This window comes from Triturus cristatus, chromosome 10 (genome assembly GCF_964204655.1).
Source record: "Triturus cristatus chromosome 10, aTriCri1.1, whole genome shotgun sequence".
Taxonomy (NCBI): domain Eukaryota; kingdom Metazoa; phylum Chordata; class Amphibia; order Caudata; family Salamandridae; genus Triturus; species Triturus cristatus.
The window spans coordinates 224,912,247-224,933,525 of record NC_140593.1 but is presented as its reverse complement, the minus strand read 5'-3'; the positions used below and the strand labels follow the sequence as shown (position 1 = coordinate 224,933,525).

Below are 21,279 nucleotides of genomic sequence, written 5' to 3'. Positions count from 1 at the left end.
GAGTCACAGTGCCTGTGGACAAGTGGGATGTGACCCCTAACCAGTAACTGTGCAAGTGTGGACAAGCCCATACCATATGGAGCATGTCAGCAATGACCTACTGACATCTAGGACAAGCAACTTCTGTTCTATTATAAAAGCGGTTAATTTTGACAGGGGTAAAGTATGCCCTATGCATGCTACAAGATTGAATGATGAGGCTAAATCGGGTATTATTCGGTACATGCACTGGGTATTCCAACCAGGAGACCCATCCTTTTTTTTTTTTTTCTTTTTTTCTTTTGCAAGGGTGTGTCAGGTCAATAAATAACATTTGACTTACGTGGGTGACCACCACACAGGGAAAGGTGAACATTCCAGAGACATTCCCTCCCCTGACTAGTAAATGAATGAAAGAACGCTGCGGGGATGTATAGCGGAAGGTTAGTAAAATAATACAAAAGCAGTGACAGGATCACCATTTTTAGGAGCGTCACTCATCTCATAACCGACAAAGGCAGCGTGCACTAAAAGGACATCTGGCAATGAAGGGAGGTTAGAGAACGGGCAATGCTACCTTCAAAGAGGTCTGCCGGGAGGTGACATATAAGCACTCTGAGGTAACAAAACATACTAAGGTACCGATCTAACCCTGGGTGGACAACTACGCTACGCTCGCGAAGTTTGCGTAGTTTGTGCTACTTCGCGCTACTCAATTTACACGTAGCACAGTGCAAAATCGGTCCTAAGTTGGCGACCGTGAGCGAGCAAAATGACATTCCGGCGAGACTTTTTCCTTGTTTTGATCAGCAACATCAAGTTGCCGATCAAGAGCGTGGAAAATAAACCTCCCAGCGAGATTCTCAATGCGGGGAGGTCCGGTTTCTCATTACGAGCGGTCGCGTATGCTCACGACCGCTCTCGATGAGAAACTACCAGTCCACGTTGAAAAGCTGCTGCTCGAGTAAAAATCTACTCGAGCGGCAGAAAACAACAGCTCGCACTGTGCAAGATGCCGTTGTCAATGATTGCACAGTGCCGGATGCTTATCCGCTCTGTGCAATCATCGCGAACAGCGCACTATGCAGTTCGTGTAGTGCTACGTGTATCTTGCGTACTGCGAAGTGCACTTCGCGTAGCTACGTGTAGCGCTACTACGCGAATTACGCCCAGGGTTATCCAATCAATCTGTATGGCATTCAGAAGGAAATGAGTCCGGAACATCTGGCATGAAATGAAACAGACCGGATTTGGCCCAATTAACTCTCAACCCAGAAAGGAAGGCAAATGTGTCAAGTGTGTCAAGGCTATCGTTGCAGGGATGGAACACATGTCCCAAAGATTAAGTAGTATGTCTTTGGCATAGAGGGATATAATGTGAGTGCAATCCCTTAAAGGTATGCCCAATGAGCCTCCTTGATCTCGAAGGGCTACTGCCAATGGATCGATTGCTAACGAAAAAAGTAAAGGGGATAGTGGGCAGCCCTGTCTGGTGTTTCTATATGTTATTTGGGCCGCGTTTTGATCCTAATCAGCGGTTGGGTATAGAGCAGTCTCACCAGGCACAGAAATGGGGGTCTGATTCCATAGTGAAGGCTTTCTCCAGGTTAAAACCATGCATTCAGGATGTGGCCACTGCTGCCGAGAGTAAGTCATGACTAAAAAAACATATATAGAACAGTCTTAATGGCTATGTCAAAAAATCACCAGCAACTATAACCATATGTATATTTGATAATTTCACACATTGCAATGTTTAATAATAGTGATTGTTGCAACATGTTTTCAATAAAGAATTTTTAAAAGTTAATCATGTCTTTGAGTCTTTTTTTCAAAATTTTCAGTCCATAAATTACAGCCATGGATCCAACTACAAAGAGGCCCTGCTCTCCAACTTAAAAGCCTATAGCTCTAGTTTGGAGTGCTTTAAAAAAAAAAAAAGTATGGTAAGCTCTCCTTGGGATCATGGATTCCATACCCTTAGGAGACTTACTGTTTTTTCTAATGCTGCTGGGGGACTGCTGTACTTCCTGCAGCCCTTCAGAACATTCACAAAATCCTTGGTGGTGCCCCTGCCTTTTCTGTGGGCACCACCAGTATCATAACATATAATTCAAAAACTCTCAGTTGGCATTATGGGGCGTTCCTTGCTTCCGCTGTGAATGATAGATGAGCTGTGCCAGCCACACATTTATTATTCTTTTGTTCCTTTGTTTAAAATAAAATATTTAGTTGTCGTTTTTCAAAATTAGTTTGTGGTTGCAGAGGGAGACCCAATCCCCCATAGCCCTATTCAGCTCCCCAGACAGAACCCATACCGCTGCTTATGGAAGCTGGCAATTTCATTTTTAAAGTAGGTGCCCTACTCCCCAGCCGCCAAAGTGGCAGGAACTGGCCATTTTTGGCCACCCTCAATTCCCAGAATTGTTGGGGGTCCCGGGAATAACCCCAATGGCACTGTGGCCAATGCCAGCTTTCCAGTCAGTGCCCATTGTGGTGCTGGAGGGAGCTGACTCAGTAACTTTACTCCTGCGGGATCAGCATTTCTCTCTACTCTCATCCGGATGGCAGCAAAGTTGTGTTCCCTGCCCAGGTGAGTGCAGACAGGATATGCCCACATTCTTCCAGGCAATAAACTGCAGGGTCCCGGGTAATGGGGTCCTGGGACACTGCCCATGTCAGGCCCAAGGGGTGGGATCCCTGGCTCCAAAATGTTATTCTAGTCCTGGGGGATGGGGTCCCTATGGCCTCTCAGAGGCTAGGGGAGGTGGGTCTGCATACCACTTTCCCTAAATTATATTCACTCCCTGGGAGATGGGGGGTCCTTGGGGCCTCACTAATGCTCAGGAAAACTTGCCACACGCCCCTTCCCCTAATTATCACAATCAACCCCTGAGTTGGGGGGGTCCCACGGTCCTGTACAGGGCTCGGAGAGGGGTGCCATATGCCCCTCTCCCCAATAGAATTTAAAAATGGCTACCCATGGGACCTAGCCCACCCCAGAGGGATCAATTAAAGAAACAATGTGTCGCGTCGCGTCGCAGTAATCACAGCGACACCAAGTAAGTTGTCGATTCTTTTATTGTATCTGCTCTGCAGCCAGCATGCTGCACGTCCTGCCTCGTCCCCTGCTTCCTGTGTGTGTGTGTGTGTTTCCCCCCTGACCGGAACTGGTGTCCGGTGACCTGTCCGGCACTCTGACCTCCTCCGAGGTCCTAGTGCCCTCGTGCCCCATCTCTCAGGACACTACATCTCCCCCTTTTGTCACAAAAAGTTACAACAGTAGCATTCGTTGGTAATCAGAAATGGGACACTTTCTTTCGCATAGTCTGTTGCAAATGTGAAATGTCGATAGATGTTATTCGCGAGATGCTGCCTAGGGTGGCAGCTCACATTTCTTCTATTAGTCTCTTTGGTCTCACAATGTCTCTCCTCGGCCTCGTCACAAGTCCTTGGCCCTCCTTTGGCCTGGCGGCTTCTTCTGTACCTGCTTCTTGGCTCTCCCTTTTTGTTGTCTCTTCGATGCCTGTCACTTGCTCTTCGTCCTTTTCTTCTTTTAGGCCTTTGAAATGGGAGCTGTTCCTTGTTATTCGTCGGCTGTCTGACTCTGCTGTTACCATTGTTCCTTTTACCTTTGTTATCGTCAGCGGGTCTTGGGCGAATGTACTGTCCGACTTCCGTTGTTGTCTCTGTCGTACCACAACAGTATCTCCTTCATGGAGGTGTGATTTGATGGCATGTCGCCTTTCGTCAGCATATTCCTTCATTTTTTTCTTGGCCGCCTCATCTTTTGCTGCCACGCTGTCGTGCCCTGGTGCTGTCAGTCCTTCTACCTGCGGCAGCCTCGTTCTGCTTGTCCTCCCTAGTACTAGCTCCGCCGGGCATTTCCCTGTAGACCCATGAGGCGTGTTTCTGTAGTCTCTCAGTATTTGGCATAGTGCTTGGCCCAGGGAAATCTGTGACAATTTCGCCCTCTGAACTGCCTTCTTGATATTTCCCATGAACCTTTCGACCATGCCATTTGCTTGCGGCCATAGTGGTGGTATCTTTCTGTGCTGTATTCCAAGGTAGGCCATGAACCTTCGAAATTCCTCTCCTGAGAACGGAGGACCATTATCCGTTTTCAGTGTCTCTGGCGAGCCCCATGCTGCAAATATGTCGTCCAGAACCGGTAATGTTGCGGCTGCTGACGTTGAAGAGACCGATCTCACAATGGGGAATCTGGAGTATTCGTCTATGATGACCAGTAGGTACGTTCCCGCGTCTAGAGGTCCATAGAAATCGGCCGCCATTGTTGTCCATACAGCCCTTGGCAGTTCCGACATCTGTAGTGGTTCTTGTCTTGCAGGTGGACCTGTCGTTTGACAGAGGTGACAGGCCGCAATAGTATCTTCTACTAGACGATCTAATCCAGGGAACCACACTTTTTCTCTCAGCAACTTCTTTGTCGCTACTATGCCTCTGTGTGACTCGTGTGAAATGTTGACCACTTGTCGTCGTAGTGAGCTTGGAATGACTATCCTGGTGCCCCGCATTACAATTCCACTGTTGGTCTCCGACAGTTCCCCGCTTATTTTCTGTAGAGCCAGCATCTCCTCCTTCTTTACTCCTGCCTTCCAAGTGCAGTTGTTGTTTACGTGCCTCCACCTTTGCTGTCTCATCGTTTCTCTGGCCGCTCGAAGAGTGTCATCTTTTGCCGTTTCTCTCTCTATTTCTGTTAGTTACCGGTGCCGGCGTGCTTTGCTTCAACACGAAGTTCAAGTATTCTTCTGCCATTGAGGCCTTGTTTTCAGCGTGCGGCAGGGGATGTCGCGACATGTAGTCTGCTGGATTATGTTCTTTCCCTGGTTTGTGGACAATTTTGAAATCGTAATCCATTAATCGGATGCCCCAGCGCTCGATGCGGGGCGGCATCTTTGCTGCTGGGTTGCCGTAAATTGTTACTAGTGCTTGGTGGTCTGTGATGATGGTGAACGGCTTCCCGTACACAAACATGTGGTAATGCTCGCATGCCCATACCACCGCCAAGCTTTCTTTTTCCGGCTGAGAGTACGCCTTCTCAATGTCTGTCAGGCTTTTGCTGGCGTATGAGACAATCTTCCTTGGTGACTCCTTTCCCGGCAGGTGTTGTGCTAATATTGCACCTAAACCCACTGGGCTGGCATCGACCGTCAGCTCGGTGCAAAGCAGCGGGTCGAAGTATGCGAGGTGCTCCACAGTCATCACGGCCTTCCTGATCTCTTTGAACGATTCATTGCATTGTTGAGACCAGACAAATTTCTGGCCTTGTTTCGTTAGTTCTCTCAGCGGCGTGCTCACCGTGGCAAAGTCTTGTATGTATCTGGCACAGTAGCTTGCCAGGCCTAGGAATGATCTTATTTCTGCCACATCTGACGGTGGCTTTGTATTCTTCAGCGTCTCCACTTTGCTGGGATCAGGCCTCATCCCTTTTTCCGAGAATATGTGTCCGAAGAAGATCAGTTCTCTCCTCCCTAGCTCGCACTTTTCTCCATTCAGTGTTAATCCAGCCTGCTTTAGTTGTTTGCACACTTGCCTTAGGGCACTATCATGTTCTCCGTCCGATTTCCCAAACACTAGGATGTCGTCGCTGTAGTTGAAACTGTTATGTACTGGTCGTATCACCTGTCTTATTGTCTCCTGAAATATTTCGGCCGCTGACGAGATACCAAAACTGAGCCGTTTGTACCTGAATAGTCCTAGGTGGGTGGAGAATGTCGTTATGTACCTTGATTGTTGGTCCAGCTCTAGTTGGTGATACCCTTTGCACAGATCTAGCTTTGAGAATCGGCACGCCCCTGTCAACCGGCTGATCATGTCGTTCAGATGAAGTCCTGGATGACGTTCCCTCGATATTGCAGTGTTCGGTATTCTCATGTCCACACAGATCCGTATTTTGGACGTATTTTTCTTCGGGACTGCCACAATCGGTGATACCCACGGTGTCGGCCCATCTGCAGGCTCAATTATGTCTTGCTGCAGTAAGTTGTTTATTTCTTCTTCCACTTGCGGTTGTAGGTGAATTGGCACTCTCCTGTGATGCTGTGCCACTGGTCTCACTGCTTTGTTTATGTGTAGGGTGACCTGTTTGTCTTTTAGCTTCCCCAGTCCTTGCAGTATTTCTGGATATTCTTGCAGTATGTTCTCTTTTTCTGTCATGTGATATGTCATAGCCAACAGCCCCATGACTTGTGCCGTGACGTTGCTCAGCAGGCAGGGTGCAGGGATGTCCCCTTTCAGGACGTGTATTTCTTCTTGATATGTCATGTCCTGATATGTTAATGTTTCAGTGAACTTGCCCATGTTTTCTACGGGTGTCTTTGAACCCCACGTGAACACATCTACTTTTGATGGCGATAACTTTGGCTTTGTTCTCATCTTCATGTATTCTGACATGCACATTATGTTGCATGTGGCACCACTGTCTAGCACAAATTTTGTTCTGTGGCGCCCGACGTCGATGTCAACTGTGGCCGTCTTTTTTATTTGCTGTTTCTCCACCAGCTGGATGTGTTCCTGCTGTCTTCCTTCCTTTGGTGTGTCGGACATGAGGTATAGCCGTGCTTCTCTCCCAGCCGTCGTCTGTCCGTCCGACTCATCCGACGATCCTCTCTCTTCTGTCTCCATGTGTCTGGCATGCCTGGTGCCTGTTGTCCTTGGTCTAGCTGTTCGTCCCCTCTCATTCCTAAATTGCCGGCTCATGCAGGTGCTTGCGAAGTGGTTGTTCCCGTTGCATTTTCTGCATTTCTGGCCCATTGCTGGGCAGGTGCCAACGTGTGGGAAGTCAAGGCCGCATCTGTAACATGTGACCGCTTGTTTCCTGGGATGTTGTTGCTCCCTGTTGTCGTTCCTTTTGAAATATTCCGTCATCCGATGCGCCATCGCTGTTCCTTTTTCTTTGCCAATTGGTATCTGTTTGGCATGGTCCGTGGCCCGTGCTTCTGTGCGGGCCATCGTCAGTATTTTTTCAAGTGTCGTTGGTTCTTTTAGGATGCGTGCTCTGAACTCTACTGACAAACACCCTACGATGAGGCGCGTTCTTATTGCTTCTTCATTGTCAAACTTATCAAATTCGCAGTACGTCACCAACTTCCGCAACCTTGTCGCGAAGTCGTCCATGCTCTCTTCTGGTTGCTGGCATGCTGTGTGGAACGTGTATCTTTCGAAATCAATGTTGCGTTGTGGGTCGAATTTCTCCGTGAGGCACGCTTTCGCGCCTTTATAATCTGCCGTTTTTTCACTCGGTAGTGTCATCATTAGGTCTTCTATTTCGTCTCCCGCAAGGTTGACCAGCAAATCTAGTTGTTTGCTCTCTACGACGTCCGTTGCGCGCATGTATCGTTCAAATTGTCGTAGCCATCTCTCCCATCTGATGCCTGCTTGCGGTTCCGATATGTTGAATGGCAGTGGCCTGCGGAACACAGCTTGTGTGCTCCTTGTCTCTTCGTCACCCATATCCTTCCTTTCTGTTATTTGCTAATTTATTTATTTGTTCCTTTTTACTTCCTTCTTGTCCCTCTGGTGCTATTTTCCTTCTTTGGCACCTTTTTCTTGTCTTTTCTCTTTTATTTAGACCTTTTTTTTGTCAATTTTCCTTTTTGCCTGACCTTAAAATGGCCTCCCGGCTTTCCTGTGCTGCTATTGGCCCAAATTGCCTGACTTCAAAATGGCCGCCGCACTCTCGCGCGATTTCGCGCTGTTCGGGACTTTGCCTGACCCTTCAAAATGGCCGCCGTCTATCTTGGACGCTGATTGGCTCAATTCGCCTGACTTCAAAATGGCTGCCACCTCTCGCGAGAGTTCGTTGAAACTCACGCGCGAGAGGGATTTTAATCTTTCCTTCAGTTGCTTGATCAGTTTCAGTCTCGCGCTGCTCTTACTTCTCTTAGCAGCGCCGGGGTGGGCTCCCGCAACGATGTTCTTTTCTTGCTGGGCACTTCGGACCAGGGTGGGCTCCTGGCTCCGATCTTCTTTCCGCGACCGGGTGGGCTCCGACAGTCGCCGCGACGCGTGGATTTCGATCCCACCTTCGTCGCCAGTTGTCGCGTCGCGTCGCGTCGCAGTAATCACAGCGACACCAAGTAAGTTGTCGATTCTTTTATTGTATCTGCTCTGCAGCCAGCATGCTGCACGTCCTGCCTCGTCCCCTGCTTCCTGTGTGTGTGTGTGTGTGTTTCCCCCCCCTGACGGGAACTGGTGTCCGGTGACCTGTCCGGCACTCTGACCTCCTCCGAGGTCCTAGTGCCCTCGTGCTCCATCTCTCAGGACACTACACAATGGAGGACACATTTTTTTCTTGGTGCTATAGATCAACTTTTCTGAGGATCCGCAACGCCAAGAAATACCTTTTTTGGCTCCAAGGGGCAAGATGTCCCTCTGGGGAACCCCCCCCCCCCCCCCAACCAGGTCTACGGGGGGCTGGGTATCCTTTCCCTGCCTCTTGTATGTGTTCTTTTTATTTATTTTTACAGGAACGGGAATGAGACCACAAGCACTAAAATCGCTGCCATCTTTGTTGATGTGGCAGCAGGAAATTGGATCTTATGTTAAGCAGATCCTTTGCAGCGTGAAATATGCAAAGTTTTATAACATTACTTTCTGCAAATCTTTTCAACTGATTTACACCCAATCACAAAAAGCAGCCTTTCTGGACCTAGCTCTAGCTTGTTGCCAAATTTAGTTAAATTATGTATAGCTGTTTTGGCTGTAGCTGTCTCTAATTTTCCTATAGAAACTTGCATATGGAAAATGCATTTTAGGATCCCCCTTATTCTCGGCCCCTGCTTGACCGATCAACCCCTTAAACTTTCCAGGAAGGAGATGAGATTGATGAACTTTTATTTTGGAAAGTTTTGTAAAGATTTGTCAAACGCTGCCAAAGATATTAGCAACCAAAAGATGCCTACCCTGTCAAAATATGGTCCTAATCAGAACTACCCAGTGATAACTGACATTGGGTAACAAATAGACCCTAGTCTGGAAGGACTGTAAACTCGTATTTACCCGGGCACTGTCTTCATGTCAAAATGCATTATAGGTTGCATCTGACTGATTGCCAGGTAACGGGCAAGTGTTCAATTTTTTTTTAGAATCATTTGTTGCTGCTGCCAAGCACGTCAGACAGTCTTAATGGCCGGGCTACCCACAGAACAGGGCGTCTAATTTGCAACATAGTTATACTAGGGGAAAGTATGTGTTTCAGTTTAAAACTATAGTGCCAAGTTTGTGATGCTCACATTTTCTTTTTTTCCTCACCATTACAGCAGCGGGTGTGAATGGCCGCTCATTGTTTTTGCCTGTGTAAACTACAAATGTATGTGAAATGTAGTGCCATTTTGTCATTATGCTTTTGAAACCAATATATGTAGGCTTTTTGCCATGTTGTTTATATGTGCAGCTTTTCCAGACTGCATAGCGCCATTACATAGCTGCCAAGGTTTCAGATTGCTTGTGTGTGATATTTTCATCATTTCAGTGTAAATATAAGTGACATTCAACAACTATGAGAGGCACTTTCTCGCGAGTAAAATCACGCAATGGAGATGAGGGAAACAGAAACATCAGAAATTACACCCATATGAGTACCGAGAAAAACTAAGAAGTTCTTAAAACTTCTGCAAAGCACCACAAATGGAAGGGCACCTCAGCCTGCTATGTCGGGCCATAAGATACGTGGGGCGTTTTGCCTGAAAATAACAGCAAGGTGCCACCACCTGGATCCACTTGAGGGCACTGTCTCTGCCAGTGACGTGGGTCCAGATAAATGTTTATATTTATCGTGGTTCACTGAGCGAAACAAATGGGGCATGTGATTTGCTCACTCTGAGCTGGACTGCTTGATTCTGGTTCATTGAGCAACTTAAACATTCACAGTACAATAAATTCCCAAATGTTTGTGGACTATTAGTGGCAAGTTGGGTTGCACTGCACTGCACTGCAGCAGCTGCTAAAATTAATTAACTTTATTACGGAAAGCCTCTACACACAGCAGCAGGCGCACAGAGCGGAGGCGCACAGAGCGGAGGCGCACAGCGACCCGGTCTGTGACAGGGCTGTACGCACTAGGGGTGGCTCTACAGTCAAGTCTGTCAGTGCAACTGTGGAGGCTGGGTGGGTGGAGGGAGCGGCAATGCCGGGGGAACTACTAAGGCTTTTAGCGGACTCCTGCACAGCGAGATGACCATAACTAGACTGCCGGTGAGAAAATGTCCATTCCAACATCCATAACGCCCAACAGAAGTAGCATGACCCAACCCAATACTTCCTAACTCCATTAACAGTACTAGAAGCAGCCAGCCCTAAAGATGGTCTTCAAGCACTAACCACATCCAGCAGATCTACCTCTGCTCAATGCACTACAGCCCTGTTTGCATCCAGTCCAGCCAGTTCAAACCATTTCAGCCCCATTTGCATCCACCATAACCAGTGTGGGCCTGCCCAGTCCATTCTAGCCCTATTAACGCCACCCATCAGAACCAGTGTGGCCCTTTCAAATTCATTCCGCCCCACGAACACCCAAGAGAGTCCTTATCAGTCCCCTCTAGTAGCTCCATTCGCAACGTGAACCAGCCAGCCCTGCCAAGCGCATTTACATAGCAAACATAACAATAAAGTGCTTTATGTTCCAGAGCAGCTTTAATGGTCTCTGACTGATAAAGCACACAAAAAGCAGCGTTTGACAATAAGTCTGTCAATACAGGAGGCTGGGACAGTATCAATGAAGTGGGGTAATGTGTGTGTGTAGTTCTTTAAGGTGCATGAACTTGAGAATGTTACTGAGAAATGTTAAGTTCTGGAGCAGAACTTGGAATCGGTCTCCATGGAGATTTTAGACCAGATGTGAACACATTTAGCCCAGTATGACACAAATTCTGTTCGTAGGCACCTCGATGTCATTCTATTTATGTTTTTGTGTTGCAGGCAAAAAATCTACACGTCTCAAGAACGTAAGCAAATGCAACCTACGAAGTGCAACCTCATTGAGGGAATTGGTATGTATGACTAATCAGCATTATGTTCTTGATGACACAAGAAACACTCCAACAATCAGCATAATTTGACTTACTGTTAACCTCCTAAATAATGATGTTATTTGTAGAGTTGAACTTAGTTTAAGAATAATGGAGTGCTGACTTAGGATGTGGCCCCAGGAAGACCAAATCACTGGGGAAGGCCAAGGATAGACTGGCAGGTCGGGGGTAGCGCCCCTTGAAGAGTTGTCTTTAGCTTTCTCTGAATTGTAGGAGAGTCCGTGTGGATGTCATTTTGATAGGTAAAATGTTTTTTGGGAGCATGTATAGGGGTTTGCCTTGTGTTTTTTGTTTTTGTTTTCTTACTTGCAATGTTTTTTCCCCGGTGTGGCAATAAGGCTTTTGATTTGGCGTTCTTTGTATGCCATTGGTTGATAGTATTTTCAGGTAGAGTTGTGTATCCTTTGCATATTGATGGACCTTTATGCTTTTGTCTGTAAAAGTGTATCCGAAGGGGGGTCAAATTAGTGGTTATAGATGGTATGCAGACTTTATGCCATGTTTTTTTGTTGCCCAGGGACATTTCACTGCCTGCAGTAGGAGTGCCTTACCAGACAGCACTGCAGTTGGAGCTGGTGAAATGGCCGTGGACATGATGGGGAAGGGAACAGGAGCACAGGGTGGCCACAGCCCCTTCAAAAAAATTACAAAAATAGCAACCATTGCAGGGCTTGCAGTGAAACGGCCGCAAATCGTTCTGGATCCACAGGGGAAGGGGAGTGTCACTGGTCTTGTGGAGCTGCCACTGATTTATTAACCTATGAGCCATTTCAATCCAGTGCATACCAATCTCATGCGTGTTTTCAGGGTGTTGATCAGTGATGGATGGCTCACTGTGTCCAGGGATTCAGTGCATGAGTCGGGGGTAATTCTGTTACTTGGGAGGGGGTTGCCATCGACTCCTTGCAGTCTGGCTGCCTCAGTGCTCCAGCGCGGTCTGAAGCCTGCCTGGTGGGCCTGTTCTTGCTGCCGTGCTCCTGTAGCTGGGAGGTGGCTGTTTTCTCAGTCATCTTTCTCTATGAACCAAAGACGATTAATAGAGGAGAAGTGGGGAAGGTTATCTCAGTCCAGTGATTTTTCTTTTTTTTAGTTGATTTTATTTTAGCAGAGGGAACATCTCACATACCTTAATGGCTCCTGGGAAAGTTAGCTAGCTTAGCAAGGCCTGGGCAAAGTGCATAAGGGGTGTGAAAGCCTTTCCTTGAAGCGAGTCAATGGTGGAAGAGGTAATAATGTTATATCTGATTTTCAGAACGTTATCAGTAAAGCAAAGGTTGTTGGTGTTCTATTTGTCGACTGAAACAGAGGTGGAGGGTTAGTAGTGGCAAGGGTCTTGAACTAACTGCTGGCAGGATAGACAAAAATAACAGAATGTTGGTAAGAGAGCTACCCAAATGACAAAAGGAATTGGGGGAGACAAACGATCTAGTGGTAAAGCTCCACACAAGGAAACAAGAAAGGTAAAGCTCAGAAGGAGCAGATAACTAAAAGGCAATTCAACATTCAGTACAACATCCAGAATGTGCAAAACATAAATATAACTATGCATCATTAGTTGTGTGGCCTGCACAAGTAATGGGTCTACATTTATCCTTCACTTGGAACCAGACAACGCATAGTAGTGCTTGACTCTCAGAGGGGTAGCAGAGCAGTACAAGGCCTACTCAAGGGGTGCGGTGTGGGCTAGTAATCACCATTCACAAATACGCAGTTATAACACTCAATAACTCATCGTCCAGTCCTTGCCTTTTCTTTTGAAAATGAAAAAAGTGCATTTGTCACACGCACCCAGACACACGCACACACGCACACACGCACACACACACACACCACACCCACCCCCGTAATACTGTGGCGCAATTTACAAATGTATACAAGCTGATCGAATTACTTTGTGATGCCATTGCGTAATCGTTCTTTTTCCCTCCCTAATGAGAAATTTAGACCAACAAATCACATGTCAAAAACATTCCCTTGTATGCAGCTGCAAGACTTGAACATATCTTTTGGTGAGAGCACTTACTACTGGCAATAAAGCGTGCAGACATTGATCAGGAGTGGCTATCTTTCTCATTATTCCATCAAAACAGGTGCAAGTAAAATGTATAGGCATGTCTGAATGATTTGTGGTATCAACATTACTTTTAGCATGATATAGCAATTTAAACACACCCTAAAGGGCATCACCTTCATGATTTCATTGAGTCCCTGGCAAAAAGTATTGCATTTTAACATAGTTCCCTAAAGGACATCATTTTTGTAAATGCACACACGTGCCATTACAACCTTTCACCCCTAGAGGATTTTTCGCCAATATGAAAAGCCACATTAAACCACTTTCAGGCCACTCGGAATTGCAACCATAGTATTCACCCAGCATTCCCAGCTGTAGAACAAAAGTTCTAGCTGGGAAAATGTTTGGAAATACTTCAAAATCATTGAGGGGTTATCATTCCAGAGGCCTCACCAAACCTAGGGTAGGGACTCTGGCACTTCTTTTGGGGGGAGGCTGCGCTGCCCCTGCATCTCCCCCACACTTTCTCTCAATAGGGTTGGGTCCCAGCACTCCTGGGGTCACCACAAGGCACAAATGAGTGTTTCTCATTTTTAAATGCGGGCGAAACTGATGAGCATTATGGGATGCTCCTCTGTGAGGGTGCATATTGTAGCAGCGGCTCTCTCACTGCCTCTCTGCTGCTGTGAATTTCCTTCGTGTTTTTTAACTTCTTTTTTATCAGGTGGGCTTGCGCTGCCTCTTCTCTTTTCTTGGGGTCCCGGTCTGACCCAGGCGCACCCCATGTGCACTTTCCTGTGGCTGGACAGAACCCACCCTAGCCTCATCCCAGCCAGCTCCCTGTGCGCCAGCACACTGATGTGCTGCTGAGGGAGCTAACTGCAGCATTCCTGTCTGCCTGCTTCTGTGGGCAGACATGTACTACTCGGGGGAGTGCAGCACCACTCCCCTCGCTCCTCAGCCAGCATCGTGGATCAGAGATGGAGTCCTGGGCCTTCCCACCTCAGCGGGGGAGTCTAATGGCATTACCTCATCCATTTTCTTGACGGGGCCCAGGGATGGGGTCCTAGGCCGCTTCCTTGCATCGTGAGGAGGCGCACAACAGCGCTCCCGCGTCCATGTACTTCACGGGGCCCATTGATAGCATCCTGGGCCCCTTCTTGCAAATCCTGCTGGTGTTACACAGGGTATGGGCTCCCTCCCTTTGTTCAGTGGGCTTTCCTGGGACAGGATGACAGCTGGCTGATTGATGCAGAGCAGTACTGCCCACCCCTTCCTCTTAATGTTAGTTTCTTCCTTTGTAGGGGGAGGAAGCCTTTGCCCCTGCTGCTGGAGGGAAACGTTATTAACCCAGTCCAGAAGTGTTAGAACAGGCTGTATCTCTGATCCTGAAGCCAGAGAAATATGACACTCCTGGATGGACCCATAAGCTGTACAGTTATGACTTTGGACTTTATACGATTGTTCTTTTCAGACGGGTTTCACTGTACGTTGGTATGACTGGTGTCTGTAAACCCAAGGGGAGAAGAGCTGTACTTTAAGGCAGTCTTTCCTATAGGGTATAATTGAGTGTCTATGCAGGAAAGCACACTGACTGTCCCTATCTGTGCATACTAGCACTATAAGGCCTATCCCAGGTAAAAACCCAGCCATGCAGAGTCTCTTCTGTGCCCGGCTACATGTGCGCAGGTTCTGGGTTGCGCATGACAGGAGTCCTGCACGTGCAGCTCTAACGTGTGCACACATGTTCATGCCCCTTCCCCAGCTGCGTCATAGCTGCCTTATCTTAAAAGGCAGACACTGGCGATCAACATGCACAGTCCATTTTACCATGAGTTTACCATGGGTGAGTCACAAGTTATGATGCTCTCCCACAGTAAAAGGTCAAAAACCAAGTGATCAAAAGCTAAAAAACTAGGTGGATTAGATGGTCAGACCCACCTTCTCACAACAACATTAACTGTACAGGGATTGTGTAGAAAAAGACTGCAGTTCAGCACGTTACCTGCCACAATTTCAATTACAGTTACTGATTACAAATATCTGTTAATATCGATCAAATCGATGCGACTGTTCATAATGATACACTCGCATATAGGAGTGAAATTGCATCACTATTAACAATCTCGCCCGTCATGAGCTCTCCCATCAACCCCGACTCAGAAATATGCGGTAAGTCAGGCTCTGTGGCCTAGGGCTGTGGTTACAGATTGACAGGTCACAGGTGGAATTTCACATAGCTGGCAGACAAATGCACGAACAGGAAACTCAGACCCATGCCCCCAATAAGCTCAGCTACACCACAATGGTCCCGGGAGATTGGCCCCAATAAAGCGCACATGGCTGGATGAGTGTATGCATTCCCAAAACATCACAACGTCAAATGCCACACGAAGTTAGGAACATATAACCAATCAGAACACAGCACACACTTTAGACACAGTGATCACGTGTCCCTCATGCTGGACATCTGGACACATTACTCACTGGCCCACATTGTGTCCACGCAAAGTTGTGACCCATCTGCATTTGTTATCGGGGGGCCTGCTTAACAACTCCACAGATGAGGTCCGCATTCTTTTAGCAAAAAAGTTTTGTCAGAAGCACTTTTATGGCACCCAAAAACTGAATGAAGACTTGTCTAATTTGTTTGGAATTTGAGGCAGCCATCAGGCCTGCTTCTGTAACTGTGCTCCCGGCCGAAGTCTTTAATTAAACCACCTGTTCCTGTTTTGCCAAACACCTCTTGTCTTTTGTTTTTTCAAGGTAAATTCATATTTGATCAACAATACCACATGCCTTATACATTCAAAGTCAAGGTCTGTGGAGATGATACCCTTGGTGTTGTTAAAGTAGCTTAGAGATAATGCTCAAGGTGGACAAGTAAGACTACCCATGTTATCAACTTTGACCACAAGTTCTGATGATCACACAGGAACATATCAGATGGTTACAGCAAATGAGGTCAACAAAATGACCAACCATGGTAGACCAAGAGCTAGAGAGGAGTAGTGCTTAACAAGAAATACAGACACTAATTTGAAAAATTGTCACAAAGCAAGTAAAAAACATAAAGGACAACTTGAATTTAAGGCAATAGGAATAAGATGGAAGCACACTTGAAAGTTCAACTGAGGAAGAAGGAAACAAGCCAGGAATTGGGAAAAGGGTAACTTCTGAAGTAGTGGAAGTTCTGCCAACAAGGATGCACTAAAATAGGAAACAAGAACTGCAGGACTGTGCTGGTTCATGGAACAAGGATTTAGTTATGGCTCAGGAATTAGAAGACCCTGCAAATGTTGATTAACTGCTTCATAATTGGGAACTATGGATACAAATGTTCAGCTAAACAGGAACACAGCTATGGTGGCCAACACTGGACTGAAGTAAATAGGCTTGAAAGAGCTCACTGATGATCGCATGGCCTCAGGAGTTGGAAGGAATTTGGGTTATTGGTTGAGGTGGAGGGTTAAAAACCCTAGTCAAGCAACAACCACAATACCTGTCAAGGTGAACCACAAAAGTCACTAAATTAACGTGTAGTTAATCCTCTGGTAACTTGGCACAAAAGCAGTCAGGCTTAACTTAGAGTCAAAATGAAAAGTACTTATACAGCACATAAAAGTTAAAGTGAAAATGCAACAAAACACCAGAAAAGTCGCAGACTAATTTAGAAAAATATAGAACATTTTCATAAATAAAATGAGACCAAAACAGCTAAAATCCAATCAGTAGATCTGGGAATATGCAAAAAGTGCCACTCAAGGTCTCTTTGGTCATGCTAGACCGGGGGAAAGTCACAAGTTAAGGCAATTCATGATGCCGCATGGACCAGATACTGGAGCCAGGTTAGTCCCACTGAAAAACGTACCTTCACAAAGTCCGGCACAAAGAGTCCAGTTCTAAGTGCAAGAGGCCACAAGGAGCCCAAAACTTCAGAATTGTACCTTTCCTTGTAGAGAAGTGCACTCTGATGTCAACCAAGGGTCCAGAAACTGGGGAGGCATCTCTTGAGGATCAGGGCAACACAGCTCAGTTGCAGATCCAGGCAAGTTGTGTAGCAGACCAGCTGGGTCTCTGGACCTTGTGGTGTCAGGACAGAACAGGTGGTCAGCCAACTGATTCTTGGATTCATTCAGGTTAACCAGTGGTGAAGGGATTAGGTCAAGTGTTCTTCTCAGAGAGCAGGGCAGGCCTAAAGCAGCAGGGCAGCCCTCTTGAGAAAGAGACAGGCCTCAAGCAGAAAGGTAGTATTCTGGTACCAGCATCGCAGTCCTCTGTTGAATACAGCAGGCTTCAAGTAGCAGGGCAGGGCTCTGGGGCACAATGCAGTCCTTTTGCTGTACTGTCAACAGGTCTAGGACAGTACTGAAGAAGTCTTCTGATGGTTCAATATTTATACCAGGTGCCATCCTTTGAAGTGGTGTAATCTTCTAGGCTAACCCCACTTCTGGTTCTGGAAAGTTGTTCCCTTCCTTTCCTCTGCCAAGGCTCCAAGAAGTCCTGGGTGACAAAAAAATAGTGTTGGGTTCCTTTGTGTGTGTGCTCCAGGAAGCCCTTTGAAGGTAATTCTGTCAGAATGGCCCTCTCCCTGTTACACCGAGGTAGTATTTTTCACCATCTCGGCCCAATAAGCACTCCTGATGTGGGAGCAATTAAACAAGCTCAAGCAGCTGGAAACTCCTAGAAGGCCTTTAAACGTTTTGGGCAGAAAGATTCCAACTTTCTAAAAGTAGCATTTTCAAAATGTTATCTAAAATCCGACATTACCATTAAAGAGGATTTTAGATTACAATTTATTCCCTCCCAGACATGACATTTCTACCTGCTCCCTATCAAAAGTTAGCATTTCATAAATGTTATAAGTTAGCCAAATGTAATCCTGTGGAAGAGGTAGGCCTTACAGTAGTGAAAACAAATTTAGGAGTTTTTCACAACCAAGTCACGTAAAACGTTAAAAACACTTGTCTTGCTTTTTAATGACAATGCACTCTGCCCTATGGGCTCTGTAGAGCCTACCTTAGGGGTGCCCTGGCAAAAGTTCTGTTTTTTCAGGTCGAAATAGCAGTTTAAAACTGCATGACAGGACTGCAATGAGAAGCCTGTGAAATGTTTAAAGGGCTACGGTAGTGGATGGTACAATGCTGCAGGTCCACTAGTAGCAATGAATGAACAGGCCTTGGGTACCTACAGTACAATTTACTAGGGACTAACAAGTCAATTAAATGTGCCAATTCAGTGTAGGCCAATGTAACCATATTTGAGTGAGCATAAGCCCTTAGCATTGGTTAGCAGTAGTAAAGTGCACAGAGTCCGAAAAGCCAACAAAAAATGGTTTCAGAGGTACTTGTTCGGGGGAAAACATGGCAGCCAGCTAGCGTGCAGGTCGCGGGAGCCCAGAACCCAGAGAATAATTCTCACAATTTAGGAGCGTATGAATTACAAAATAGGGAAAAGTAGAAGGGTTGATGAGCTATAAATAAAAGATATCCAGAAATACAGCGAAATACCTCTTGAGAGCTTTTCCTTCAGAGCGTGTTTGGATCGGCAGGACAGCGGGAGATCAGCCGTGGTTGCGAGCGGCGCTGGAGCTCCGCAGAGGAAGGCGTGCCGCCTCCCGGTTTCCCTTCTGGGGGAGGGGAGTTGGAGACGGGCAGAGCAGCACCAGTCCCTTGAAGCTCGTCCATCTGATACATGTCGAAGGAACTGAAGCTGCCAAAAGGTTTGCAAGTACTTCTCTTGCACTGGTGCTTGCATCAAAGCAGAATAAACTCTTGAATAAGGTAGGGGTCTTGGATTTTATTTCACCTGGCGCTCTTTCTGAATCCTCTTGGCCCCGGCTCCCCGATTTTGAATTTTATGAGCACCAAATCACAAAGAGGTAGAAGAAAGGGGCTGGGGGCAGCCAGGGAGGGTCCAGGACTATCCAGGTATACTCTGAGAAGGGCTTGAGCCACCAATCTTGGGGCTCTAGCAGCAGTGGCGACCCCAAGTAAAGCTGATCCTGAAATTAAGGTAGCAGGGGAGCTGGCGATAAGGGATAGCCAAAAACCGGCTATATCAATGAAGGAGCTTGTGGTTAAGGAGACAGCAACACGTAATAAACCAATTAAAAATAGATCAATTTCTGAACGTAAAATTAAGGTCACCCCTTCACTTAGGACCTATTTTAAAATTCTCCCAAAAACCATCATCCTGAGTAATAGCCTTCCGACAGTTAGTGCTAAGATGGATTCAAGGACTGAACAGTTTCCACGCGAGAGTAGTTGCCATCCTCTGCCTCTAAACAATCCCCCAAGTATGGGGGATTGGTCAAAAGATGTTTCTCCAAACCGTTATCGGGTCCTGGACACAGAATTTGGTTCTGCTGAGGTTCCAACATGTTCGGTTGAGGATCCTTCAGGCCCTCTAACTCAGATGGAAAATGAAATAATTAACAATGTGGCTAGCATGGAGGTACGATTCCCCTCGACAACTCTTGTTAAAGAAGATACGTCCATTGCCAGTCTTCTTACAACTCTTACGATGGAAATAAAATATCGCTTCGAAATCTCAGAGCCCAACCAGAAAGACATCAGAGGTGTCTGACAATTTGGAGAAGAAATTTGACGATCTGAGCTCAAGAACTGTGATTCTTGAAGGGGAAGTAAAGATCCTCAAAGAAGCAATAGAGGGCAACGCAGCAGAGTTGGAGACCTTAAAAAGGAGGGATGGAGAACAACAATAGGAGAGGCTAGAAAGGCTAGAGAATTTTCAGAGGAGAAATAACTTGAAGTTTTTGAAAATTCCAGAGGGCAAGGAAGGGGAGGACATCACATTTTTCATAGTTCATCTGATTAAAAAAGAGCTACTCCTTGAGGAGTCAGAAGTGGAAATCAGCAAGGATATCCGGAGGATACACAGGGATCCTTACAAACCTAACCCAAATAGAGCGAAGCCTAGGAGAATCCTGGTAACTTTTTTTACATACTCCCTTAAGGAAAAGATTGTATCTCGTGCCCTGGCTAAAAAAGGGATGGAGATAGATGGAGTAAAGTTTGAAATTAGATCAAATGTTTCGACCGAAATCTCCAATAGGCAATGGGAGTTGGGCAAGAGAATTGACCCTCTCAGGAAGCTTGGTGTGTCTGTGCAATTAAAATTTCCAGCGATGTTAAAGGTAATGCTCAATATTAAGATGCATTCTTTCAGTTTTGTTGAAGTGGATAGGTTCATGGAGGGTTTACAGTCAGGAACCTTGTAAGGAGAATTTCCTTATCAATCTTGTGGAGTACCTAGTATAAGTTCCAAATTATAAGCTCTATGTTTGTGTAGCTTTCCTTTCTACCTGTCTTTCTTCCTTTCTTCTTTTTTTTTCCTTTTAGTTATAGCTCATGGATGTGTGTTTTGAGGCAATTCTGGGGGAGAGGGCACCCATAGGGCTTCCTATTTTGGTAAGTCAGGGAAGGGTTTTCCAGGGGGGAGGGAGAGTTTGTTGCTGGGCACAGGGTGGGGAGCATGAAAGGAAAAAAATTAAAAAATATCCTCTTTTGCCATACCGATGTTTTAATCTCCAGCCAAAGATTGAATTAAGATGGAGTTCGTAGATGATGGCCAGGAAAGTAGCTAATGAGATAAGAATACTCTCTTGGAATGTGAATGGTCTGCGGGTCAGAGCTAGACGAGAGAGGATATTGCAATACTTGAGCGATTGTCAGGCACAAATTATTATTTTGCAGGAGACCCATTTGACAGAGGTTGAGAGTTGTGAGTTTTTTTAAAGTAAAAAAATGGATCTCTTTTGCACTTGCAACAAAGCAGTTGTCAGTTACCAAGGGTGTTGCAATCTTGATTAAAAAAGGGAATGAATATTACTGTAGAAGGTAGTGTTTCAACTATCTCGGGTAGGTGGCTGGTAGCGAAGTTAAGGATCTATGGCTATAAATACACTTTGGTGGGTTATTGTGGCTCAAATCAAGATGACACAGGCCCCCTTGAAGCCTTATATGCCGAGCTACTAAATTTTCCTGATCCAATTATAATGGCGGGGGATTTTAATGCTGTGATTGACCATAAGTTGGATAGGTCATCAAATAGTAAAGCAGTAGTTAACCCGAAAATGTCGGCACTGGTACATCATTTGATTAGGCAATTGGGCCTATGTGATATTTGGAGGCAGAGAGTGGGCCCATATAGAAGCTTTACATTTCACATTAAGAAATATAGGCACCACTCCAGGATTGACTACTTCCTAATCGA

The 21,279-nt window shown here is 46.2% G+C and overlaps 1 protein-coding gene across 1 annotated transcript in view; it reads left to right on the top strand.

Moving 5' to 3' along the window:
- The window catches only part of LOC146789243 (serum paraoxonase/arylesterase 2-like), a 403,316-nt gene that overhangs the window by 158,101 nt on the left and 223,936 nt on the right, over positions 1–21,279 (top strand). Inside the window, exon 2 of the mRNA XM_085630862.1 lies at positions 10,918–10,988. Coding sequence (XP_085486988.1) covers positions 10,918–10,988 — 71 coding nt within the window. The remainder of the gene's footprint in view (positions 1–10,917; positions 10,989–21,279) is intronic.